Source organism: Rhinopithecus bieti, unplaced genomic scaffold (assembly GCF_001698545.2).
Source record: "Rhinopithecus bieti isolate Rb0 unplaced genomic scaffold, ASM169854v2 scaffold_18620, whole genome shotgun sequence".
NCBI lineage: Eukaryota > Metazoa > Chordata > Mammalia > Primates > Cercopithecidae > Rhinopithecus > Rhinopithecus bieti.
The window spans coordinates 1,355,633-1,367,808 of record NW_016809631.1 but is presented as its reverse complement, the minus strand read 5'-3'; the positions used below and the strand labels follow the sequence as shown (position 1 = coordinate 1,367,808).

General features: G+C 40.9%; 1 protein-coding gene across 1 annotated transcript in view; it reads left to right on the top strand.

Annotated features, from left to right (window-relative positions):
• BICC1 (BicC family RNA binding protein 1) overlaps nucleotides 1-12,176 on the top strand; it is a 328,432-nt gene that overhangs the window by 106,299 nt on the left and 209,957 nt on the right. Inside the window, exon 3 of the mRNA XM_017889898.1 lies at nucleotides 9,153-9,199. Coding sequence (XP_017745387.1) covers nucleotides 9,153-9,199 — 47 coding nt within the window. The remainder of the gene's footprint in view (nucleotides 1-9,152; nucleotides 9,200-12,176) is intronic.

The window sequence follows — 12,176 nt, the reverse complement described above, 5'->3', positions numbered from 1 at the left end:
TTTTTTGAGACAGAATCTCATACTGTTGCCTAGGCTGGAGTATAGTGTCATGATTTTGGCTCACTGCAACCTCCACCTCCCAGGTTCAAGAGATTCTCCTGTCTCAGCCTCCCAAGTAGCTGGGATTACAGACATGCACCATCACTCCCAGATAATTTTTTTTCTTCTATTTTTAGTAGAGATGGGGTTTCACCATGTTGCCTAGGCTGGTCTCAAACTCCTGACCTCAGGTGATCCTCTCACCTTGGCCCCCAAAGTGCTGGGACTGCAGGTGTGAGCCACTGTGCCCAGCCTGTACATTCTGTTTTATACTTTAAAAAACCAAGTTAAGGTTGCATTTTTGACCACGGGAATTTAACTGCAAAATAAAACAATATTTAAGAAAAAAATATTAAAAATGAGGAAGAAAGCCATCCTTAATCCAGCCACTGTTAAGAGAAAATCATATTTATTTTGTCTATTCTTGATTTTCTCAACAGGCCTATTTATTTAACTTTTTTACAGGCCGGTGAATTTGAATTGTTCACAGTGAAGCCTGGTAATTAGGTAGAGAGTTAGGGGAAAGGTAGGGTCTGAAAATTCTCACACTTATGAGATACAGCATTCAGATGACACTTTCCACTGTTGAAATTTAAAGTTAGAAGTGTTCTTCAGTTGGTTAGAGTATTTTAATGATGACTGTGATTTTAATTTTAATGATGACTATGATTTTAATTCAGAAGTGGAAGAAACTTTAAGAATAAACTTAACGACTACTCTTTTCTCAATTGGCTCTCAGAGCTTTACATGCCAGTCCAAAGTGCAAGATATAATTCATGAACATAAAAAGTTTCTCTGGGAATATCTAGAAACTGCATCTTCTACGTCTTTTGTGCTGATTCCTTTTTCAGTTGAATTTGCTGGGTTGTCAGGGAAACAGTTAACATACAGTTTTCTGGAAGCAGTTAATATACAGAATAAAATATATGGCATAACTCTTTTAGCATAAGGATTAAATTGATGCAATAAGGGAATGTTTTAAATTTTGAGTAGAATATTTTTGTACAAGAATCAGGCTACCTGAATAATTGTTTATCTTTCAAGTGACCTAAAGGCACAGCAGCCCTCTTAGTTGCAAATGTGTTGAGTTGTGTTAAAAAAAAAAAAAGATGGAGAGGAATGCCCTGATTCTTTATGGATTTGAAGAATTAATCTCAATTATTTTTATAATTAGAACTTGTTTTTTTCTTGCCAAATTCCAAAGGGGAAGAAACCCCATTGTTTATTAAGGTAATGTTTAAAGATGTTTCATACTTTAATTGTGAAGTATGAAATGTGAAGAACATAGTCCTTGTGTTTTAGAGTTGGCTACATAAAGCATCAGATGTTATAAGAGAAAAGCATTTTAAAATGAAAAGGATATTTAAACAGAAGTTTCCGTGTGCCCCAGGAAGAATTTAAAGTCAAGCTTCCCCCTCCCATTTAATTCAGTCATTAACTGGACTTGCTGTGTAGTTTGGGAGAATTGTAATAGTTTACACCTGTTTCAACTTTTGCTGTTTTTATTGGCAGTGGCTTTTGCCATCCCATATTTCTTGTGAAGCAAAAATATGAAATAAAATATGACAAAGCATTGGAGAAATTACAATAAACATAAAAAATGGATTGTTCAGCTTAAAATATGAAATGCTTTACCTGCACATTCAGCCAGCCACGTTTCAGTAGTATTGAAGTAATTTGTTCCTGGGGTTCTGTGTCATGAAAATAAAGACAATTGCTTTCATTGGCAGGAATAATCCAGGGTTTTTACATTCGAGTGAATAAACTTTGGAACATCAGGCAGAAGTTATATTGTAAAGACAGTTTAATAAAAACCTGCTAAATCATTATATGTATGCTCATGTTACTGTGGAATAAAAAAGAAGAGGGAGTATCAGTGTCTAAGATTGCAAAGACTCAATAGAAGTATTTTAGCACAGAGTGTAATCAGACTTCAAAGGTCAAGCAATACCATGACATAAAGTATGGTTTGGCTCATTTCACAGGCACCATTTTGCCCTCCAAATATAATGAAAAGGAAATGATTTGAGTCAAGATATTATCATATCTCATATATATTTTTTCTTCTAATCCAACTCTCTAATAATCTCCCTATAAGCGCCCTTTGTTCTTCAGGTCTAACAGTAGTTGTCCAGTTTCAGTGTTGGGTTAGGAGTGAAATGATTCACTTTTTAATGCATTGTCTAGAATGAGAATAGCTAAATTAAATTGATAATAAGTTTAATTTGGGTAGAATTGTGACTGAAAAACCCTCTGGGAAAGTTGCTAGGAGAACTGAATTTTAACTTTGGCTTAATCTCACCAGTTAGGTTGCTTTGAATATTGTACAGGTCAGGGTTGTAATTTGAATGAGGGTAGGGCCTTGCCTATTTTGATTCATTAGCATTGAACCTAAGTCGTAAGTATTTGCCAAATGAAAGTGTCAGCTTTTCTGGGTCTGTAAAATGAGCATTTTATTTTATTTATCTTATTTTTTTTAAATGAGCATTTTAAATGCCTAATTTTATATTGAGAAAAATGTTCTTCAGTGATACCTTTTTCCCCAATCTCTCACTTCTTGGAAAGACTTTATATTTTGATACTGATGAATGTAAACTAAGTGGGAGAATCAGACTCTCAAATTTGGGCTCAGAAGAATCCGTGTTTGGGGGGAAGAGAAGACTTTTAGTGAATTGTCACTCTTTTAATAGGCTCTTGTGGCCTTTGATAGCTTTGTCTGCTTGGGGTCAGTGAAAGTCCTTCAGGTGACCTGGCATCCTGGGAATGAAATGAGGATGCTTCTTCCTAGGAAGTGCTAATGATTGGGACTCAATACCATTTGCACCTGAGACCATGATCTAACCAACAGCTCATCAGGGTCTTTTACCAAGGTATTTTTGGGCTTGGAAAATGGATACATCAGAATTGAGGTAAAATTAAGCTCAGATTTAGAATTTCTTGCACACAAACACTTGGAGTAAAAAAAGTCCAAAGATTTTTGGTGCCAGTGAACGTAATTTGCCATTTCTGGCTCCTTGCCTGCTGTTTTCCCTCAAATCGTAAACTTGCTAAAGGTGCAGGTTTCTGGTTAAATTTTAGTGATTTTCCCCCCTAGAACAGAGTTAATAGTAGTTTAGGTCTAACTTAGGAAATTTTCCCCTTTTTGTTCATCTGGAAGTTGAAGGGTCATTCTGTGAAGGCTGTTTAGTCTTTTGATGGACTTGGAATGAAGGGGCATGACAAAGTGTGATATAATGAGTTTGTCTTGAGCAAAATAAGTCTCCTCAAGGAAGTTTCTGTAATAAATATAGTTGTATAATGAAATTTCAACAGATGAATTTTAAGTTGTGCAGGAATTTCATGTGGTAAAAAGGGTGATTATCTACTTTGCTTGATAGACCTTTGAAAATGTCTTTGATTCTAAAAATTCCTTTTCACAGAAGAGTTTCCTCAATGCCACTAGATATTTTTTTGACTCTCCATGTCCTTATCTGCTACTTTTATTGCCATGTGAAAGTGGGTATCATTGAAGGTGGCTCTTTTAAAACTATTTTTAGCCTTAGACAAAGACAGCCAAGAATTGGCTAAGTGCCCCCCAAGACACTTGTCATTAGGTTTGGGCACTGACCTTTTATCTTGCCTGGGTGTTCCCTTTAGCTAGGGCCGCCCACAGTTGCCAGTTTGCTTAGAAGTTTGTTCAACTTTACTTTTTATGTTTTTATTGAGTTTTAATATTGGTATATTTTCAAGTTAGAGAATGAAAATCATTGTTTGCAGAGCAGACTACAGAGACTGTGTTTGTAGAAATGTGTGATTCAAACGGCCTATATCAGTGTGTAAGGAAAATGGATGTGCTGCGGTCAGGAATAACCCAAGGCAGACATCCAGTTTAGCATGACTCAGCGAGTTTGGAGTGCAGGCACACAACTCCACTCTTCATGTAACCACACCACATGAGGCGCATTAGGTGGCCACCCACATGAGCTCGTGCTTTGCTCAGAGTCACTATTCTCCGTAAAAGGTGTAATTACCCTGCTGACACTACATGCAGCTTGTGCCCCAGTCAGCTTGTTCGTGCCAAGAGAGAATAAAACCATGTTGAAATCCCCTACAATTCCTCGAGTGTTCTTTCAGCTGCCTGCCACTCATCCATCCACTCCTTGGTCCTCAGCTTGGGCTGGAACGTAACACTTGGCGTGACACTTGGCATAGTCGGCAGGATACTGAGGAGAGTGAGCCTTTGGTCCCCACTGATTTCAGGTTGGGCATGTGACTGCAACATGGGCTGTGGTGCCCAGTGACAGCTGTGCTGTTTAATGGGCTCTGGTGGAAACCTAGGTGGCAGTAGATTGGTCCTCCACGAGCATGGAAAAGGTGCTGAAGCAGCTGGAAGTGCAGAGAGCACTGAGAAGGAGTGAGCTTTTGCCGGCAGAGTTGGTTAGGCAATTTTTTTTTTTTTTTTTTTTTTTTTTTTGAGACGGAGTCTCGCTCTGTCGCCCAGGCTGGAGTGCAGTGGCCGGATTTTTGAATGCACTATGAAAAGTACACCCTCAGTCCCTGAGGGATGTAGCAGAGGTAAGGGCCCTCCAGGTGCAGGCTGGGTGCCTGGAGGCCTGGTTACACAGCTCAGAAAAGGATTTAGAAGCTTCCATAAATGGGGACCTTCAGGCACAGGCGGCGTGCCTGGAGGCCCGGCTACAGAGCTCGGAAAAGGAATTAGAGGCTGCCGTGAATGCAGGCCTGGGGCTGTTGTCTCAGCCAGAGACCCCCAACTCTGATACTGAGGAAGCTGTTGGTGGGACCGAGGAGTCTGCACCATAAAGAAGAGGAAGATGCCCTGCCTGCATGGGTCCCCCGACTGGAGAAAAGGGGGCCCCAACAAGTGACATGCTCACAGATGTGGATTGATTTGATTTTGGCCAGGATTGACTGAGAGAAAATCGATAAGCAGCCAAACGAAATACTCTTAATTTTGTGCAATTCCAGAAAATGCCCAAGTGGGAGAAGGACATTGCTGCACAACCTGGTCCCACCTGGGCACTTCAGCTCAAAGACTACATATGTGCTATAGCCAACTGGGGGTGTAAAGCCTTTTCTGTATGATGAGGGAACTGACTGAGGTTTGAACTGGGGAAACACCAGATGACTGGAGGCCACATGTGGAGTTCACAGTCCACTGTTCCCCCACCAACGTATAGCGAGTGCTAGTGCTGGTAGACACCAGCACAGATACGTTTTGGGCGTGGATATTTCACATGGCTTGGCAGCCGTGCCGTCTATCAATGGGCTTGACAAAACTGAGACAGTACCACTATGTGGTGGACTTGACCGATGAGTTCTTTTCCAGACAGCCAGGAATAGTTTGCCTTCATGGGAGGGCAACAGTGGGCTTTCACAGTGTTGCTGCAGGGCTATGTGCATAGCCCCACCATATGTCATGGTCTTGTTAATGATACTATGTTAACTTCTGATTCTCTTGCAGATTTAGAAGTGACAACACTCCCCTTGCCTAGATTAAATCTAGGCATGAGAGCATGGCAGGGTGGGCTACAGTCGTCGTGCGGATGACTTAGCTGATAGTGGGATGGATGCCTTCATGGATAGTGACTCCCCGGAATGGGCTAACACAGACATCCACTTGAGCGAAGTGTGGTGCCTACTTGGAGCAGTGGAGTACACGGAGTACAAATCCCTTAGCAGCAGAGTTGCAAGAGGTCTTAGGACTTGTAGTCCTAATGCAAGATAAGGCCATGGGGCCTGAGGCACTCCTCCATTCCGGATAGAGCATGGTATACGAATGGGTCTAGCTTGGGTGCTGCTATTGCCTGGACTGCTGTCACAGTTCACTCTAGTACTGATGCCACATGATTTGATACGATGTGTGGACAAAGTAGCCAATGGGCTGAAATCAGGGCAGTGTGAATGGTGATCACCAAGGTGGTGACACCAACGGTAATCTGCAACAATAGCTTGGTAGTTTATTGAGGCTTAGCCTTGTGGTTAACTACTTAAAAGTAACAGAAGTAGCCAGTTAGTTGGTCACCGGCCCATATAGGGCTAAGCCATGTGGCAAAACCTATGGGAGGAAGGATGACCTCCTCCGACCAGGTATAGGGATTAATGGTAACCTATTGTTGCCTGCCCCAGTGCTCCTAAAGGCAGGGAAATAAAAGCTTAACTAAATGTATAAAGCAACATTGGTGTAATGTCACCATGAGGTGGTTGCCTACCACAACCTGGAGTTGTTGTTCCTGTATTACTGCTGTGGCCTCTGGATCCAGGGTTCTGCCCTGTGGGCATGTCTCCCCACTAGAAAAACTCCCTCGGCCTAGGGGGTGGAATGTAAGACCTATATGTTGGACCTGAGTGTCTGGGGCCTGTGTATCTAGAGCCTATGTATAAGGCCTTGTGTCGGACCTGTGTGTCTGGGGCCTGGCTTGCATGCCCAGAGCCTATGTATGAGGCCTATGTGTTGGACCTGTGTGTCCAAGGCCTATGTCTCCCTTGGCCTAGTGGGTGGAGTATAAGGAAAAAGGATCTGCTGTGATCAAGAATAGGCCAAGGCAGACATCTGGTCTAGCATGTGAGTCTGGAGTTTGGAGTGCACGTGCACAATTTCACTCATTACATAACCACATCACGTGGTGATCATCCATGTGAGCTTGTGCTTGGCTTGCAGCCACTATTGTCTGTAAAAGGTATAATTACCCTGCTAACACTGTACATGACTTGCACCTCAGTTGACTTGCGCCCAGGTTTGCACCCACGGTTCACGCCCAGGCTGGCGTCCAGCCTCACTTGCACCAAGAGGGAGAATAAAGCCATGTCACAACTCCCTATGATTCCTCGAGTGTTCTTTCAGCTTCTCGCCACTCATCCACCCCCTCCCCTTGGTCCTCCGCTTGGGTGGAAATCTGACACTTGGCATGACAGTGTCTGGGTGCAGTTCATGCTATTGATGATGAGGAATTTGTTCAAAAAGAGAAGTTAAAAAGACGTTAGCATTACAGGTTAGTTTGCTTTTGCTGCTATAACAAGTTGCCACAGTGTAGTAGCTTAAAACAACAGAAATCTTACTTTTTGGGTCTGAAATCCGAAGTGGTTTTCACTGGGCTGAAAGCAAGGTGTTAGCAGGACTGGACTCTCTACAGAGGCCATAGGGAAAGATAATTTCTTTGACTTTTCCAACTCTTAGAGGCCACCTACATTCCTTGGCTCCTGGCTTGTTCCTCTGTCTTCAAATCTTCGTTGTCTCTGATCTGTCCTTTGTTGTCATGTAACCATCTCTCCTTGTGCTTCAATTGTCACATCACTTTCTTGTACTCTGAGCCCCCTGCTTCTTTCATTAAGGACACAATTACATTGGGCCCATCTGGCTAATTCAGGATAATCTTCCTATCTTTTTACTTAATCACATCTACAAAATCTCTTTTGCCGTGTAAGATTCCGGGGATTAGTACATGAACCCCTTTGCCGGGAGTCATTATTCAGCCCTGCCACACATTAGAAGGCAATTTTTAAATTCCTTTTCAGCCCTTGTTTTTATGTTTTTTCAGATTGTCCTTGGAATTTCCAGAAACATGTAATCTGCAATCTGTTGTTTGGGTAAAAATGTGTTGGTAAAAAATACACATTTCTACAAAAATAGACAATGTGTCTTATATTTAACTGTAAAATTTAAGTTGGTGAAAAAAATTTAAATACTTGTTATTTCTTTGAGGGCAGAGAGAACTTCTGAAGTTTTGAATCTTTTTTTTTTTTTTGAGACAGAGTCATACTCTGTCGCCAGGCTGGAGTGCAGTGGTGCAATCTTGGCTCACTGCAACTTCCGCCTCCTGGGTTCAAGTGATTCTCCTGCCTCGGCCGCTCAAGTAGCTGGGATTACAGGCACACACCACCTCGCCCAGCTAATTTTTGTTTTAGTAGAGATGGAGTTTCACCATGTTGGCCAGGATGGTCTTGATCTCTTGACCTCGTGATCCATCTGCCTCGGCCTCCCAAATTTTGAATCTTTCACTTAACAATGTCAAAGTTATGGTAGATGCTTGTCAAAACTTGCTAATTGACAGATGTACTTCTTAAGTGATTGTTCTGCCCTATTTCTTGGATCTTTAGTCATTTTAACAAGTGTTCTGGATACACACACACACATGCACTTCTGCTCACAAACATGGCTGTGCTGAGGTATTGCCTAGCACGTGTTTGGTTTACTGTGGTCTTCCAGACTTTAATTTCCAGTACTTTTCACTTCAGTACCTTTCTTTGTCCTGGCCAGGCTTCTCTCATTAAGCACTATTCCACCCTACATCCGAATCAGAGTCCTCTTTGGCCTTAGAAAGATGCAGTCTGAGTCTGTTGCAAGCAAGATGCTATTGGCTCTTTTATCGCTTCTCTCCTTTTGTCAAATTCCCTACCCTGCAACACAAATGAATACAAAATGTTCATAGTCACAAGACTTATGAACACAGACTAAGAAATGGGTTTGTCCTATATTCATGGGTTACCATTTATCTATAAAAATGATGTTCAAATACAGTGATATTTTAATGTTACATGCAATTTTGTGGGCTGTGACCTTCACCATTACTGTTTAATTCTGTTTTTCTTTTTTCTCTCTTTGTATATACAAATGAAGGAGTGAATTAAAAGTATATGATGCCAACTGAAATTTAAGTAGAATATATACTCATTGTAAAGCATAAAATGGAAACAGCTTAGAAGTAGGCCATATACATGAGCCACCTGCTGACAAGGCAGCCTCTTCTGCCTGGGATTGATCACAGATAGGAAGTGCTTGGAATGTTACAGTTGATTACTTTGAGAGTTGCATTTATTCATATAGTTCTTTAACTATGAAAGGCCGAGATCACTTTCATCATCTAAGTGTGTAGGGGTTCGTGAGTCTTTCAGACAAAGCAAAAGAGTGTTAAATAGCCTAGAGATGTGTAATTGATGGATTAGTGTGCTAGTCTTTACCAATTTTGCATCGCAGTGAGGCATATTAGCAGGCACTGAGCTATTGGAGAGCGAGGCTGGCATCTTGTTTGCTTTTGCATTCTCATATCTGATGCTCGAAAGTTTTTTGAATACATACATTGAAAAAGTATTTTAAATGTGCACATTTTTATTTACAGCTGCTGCTGAAGGGAAAGGCAGAAGTGGGGAAGACTTTTTTCAAAAGGTAAGTTGCCTTTTACTCTTGTCATGGTGATAAGTAAGAGGAAATATACTTATCTCAGCAGCTACCCTAGAAGCCCCCGAACGTTCCCCTTCATGTGGAGGAGAACAGGTTTCCATAGGGGAGCTGGAAACAGAGCTAGCCAGGAAAAGGGGGGATGCTCTATGAGACATAACCATTCCAAGAAGGCTCCTTCCAGGGAAAATCTAATGAAATTTTTGCTTGAAGGCAAATAAACAAAATGTAAGAGGGCTCAGAGGTGGATCAATTCATGTGGCATTCATACTTCGTTTGGCTGGTGTGTGACATAGAAGGGGTTTATTGTGCAAGGTGAGGTACACTATCCTATATGATGAATATGGTGGGGGATCTTTTCTAAAGATACTTAAATTAAAACAAATTTTAAAATGTTCTACTGGCCAAATAGAATGTGCTAGACTACGAGTTTTCCACCCTTGCTTTATAGTCTCAGGCTGTTGCAGTTTAGGTACTATACCCCCTGACTTGGTGTTATCTGACATTGTTTAATCTCCAACTTACACTCAATACCTAAGCATTTCAGAATGCCCTGGCCTTAGCTGGGGACAGGGTTAGCAACCAGGATAAGACAAGGGAAGACAAATAGGCTGGGTGCAGTGGCTCATACCTGTAATCCCACCACTTTTTGAGGCCGAGGCTGTCGGATTACTTGAGTTCAGGAATTGAAGACCAGCCTGGGGCAGGGCATGGTGGTGTGCACCTATAATCCTAGCACTCTGGGAGGCCGAGGTGGGTGGATCACTTGAGGTCAGGAGTTTGAGACCAGCCTGGCCAAAAGCCTGTCTCTACTAAAAATACAAAAGTTAACCAGGCTTGGTGGCAGATGCCTGTAATCCCAGTTACTTGGGAGGCTGAGGCACGAGAGTCAGGAGGCAGAGGTTGCAGTGAGCTGAGATCGTGCCACTGCACTCCAGCCTGGGCAACCGAGTGAGACTATGTCATAAAATAGGATAGAATAGAATAGAATAGAATAGAATAGAATAGAATAGAATAGAATAGAATAGAATAGAATAGAATAATCCAGCCTGGGCAACATGGAGAAATCCCTCCTCTACAAAAACAAACAAACAGAAAACTGAAATTAGCCAGGTGTGATGTTGTGCACCTGTACGTCCAGCTCCTCTGAAGGCTGAGGTGGGAGGATCACCTGAGCCCAGGAAATTGAGACTGCAGTGAGCCATGATCGCGCCACTGCACTCCAGCCTGGGTGACAGAGTAAGACCCTGTCTCAAAGAAAAAAAAAATAAGAAAAGAAAAATAAAATGAAAAAGAAACAAATAGCAGAAATCATAGATTTCCCTTGGGTTGACTCTGATGGTAAAAATAGATGCTATCTGTGGAAGGATTCTTCTTCATTGTTCTTATTTAATTCACAGATAGTTGTAAAAAGCAGATGCTTCACCTTTGTGATTGCAGACATTTTAAAAGCTGAGTCAAAATATGGTGTATATGATCATAAAGGACTTTCATTCTTAGATTTGCTAATATTTCTCACTGTTTGCAGAGACATATATACATTCCAGTAGTTTAAATGGAAACATGTTTGAATCCAGGAACATGTGTGTATCCCACAAACTATGAGTTAGAGTCATAGATTCTATTCTTGGTCACAGATTAATGAGGTCTCTGAATAACTAGATGGGAGTACATTTTATCTTCTCATTTTTTTCTTTGGTTCAATAGGAAGTGTCTTTTCCATAGACAGGTGTCCATATAGGATTTGCATACTCATCCAGCAGAAAATCTCTAACTTAGAAACAGCCCAAATTCCAGAAGAGTCATTTTTCACTGTTTTGACTAGACAGAAGTAGACATTATGGTTCATCTACAGTAGAATGAAGTAATGGAGAAACACTAAATTGTCCTCCAGGAACTTGCATGCAGTCACACGTATTCTAGTTTTACATAATGACATTTGGGGAAACATTTAAGAAATAGGCTGCGTTGCCGTTCACTAGCATCTTCGAAGAAATATTTTTCTCTCTCTAAAGTAGTGCAAATATGAAGGATCTAGGCTTATGATTGTAATGTTTCTTAGTTTTTACTTTGAGGTGTGCATGGCAAAAGTTAAAATCTCTCTTTAACTGAGTTTAAACTTCAACTACTAAACTTTTCTAAGCCTGGAAGGATATCTACCTAGCTTCATAGTGCCTTTCCCTACATGGAGATTTGAGAAGGAGTGTGAGGCTTTCATATATAACTTTATGGTTTTTTGTACCATAAAAATATATGTAAAATCATAATATGACTAAATTTTGCTCGATTTAATTAATTACTCTCATTAAAGTTTTTGAATTAGAAAATAATAAAATTAATTTTAAAATCTTCCAAAATAAGAATTGGTATATTTCCTTTAAGAGCTTACATTTCAGTTTAACAGATAGTAAGACTGTCAAACATATTATCTCAAATTTGAATCTATAATAGTAATTGTTAAGCATATTATACACTTCTTCCATTGAGTCAACGTTACTGTTTTTTCCAGAGATCTACCCAGTTTTCTATACACTGTTTTACTGCATGAATTTGAAATGATTTATTTCCCAAACACTTAATAAAGGTTAAAAGATAAAAGGCTAAGATGTTATAGCAAAAAATCCCCCAAACCCCAACAAAGTAGTGTCTTAAAGAGCAGAGTCATTTGTTGTACTCTCACATAGCATTCTAAGGAGAGTCTTCTAGCTGGGTTGGTAGCTGTGTCCCATGCTGTCATTCAGCGACCCAGGCTCCTTCTTAGACATATCTGGGTTGTCGCTAAGCCTGGCCTTCATCTCTGTTGTTGAAGCTTGGTCACCACCATGTCCATTTGTGTGCTGGTGAGGGAGACAGAGTATTGAAGAGAGGCACGCCATGGTTGTTAGGCCCAGGCCTGAATGTGGCATCTGTCACTTCCTTTCATACTCTATGAGAGAAAACTTAGTTATGTAGTCTTACCTAATAG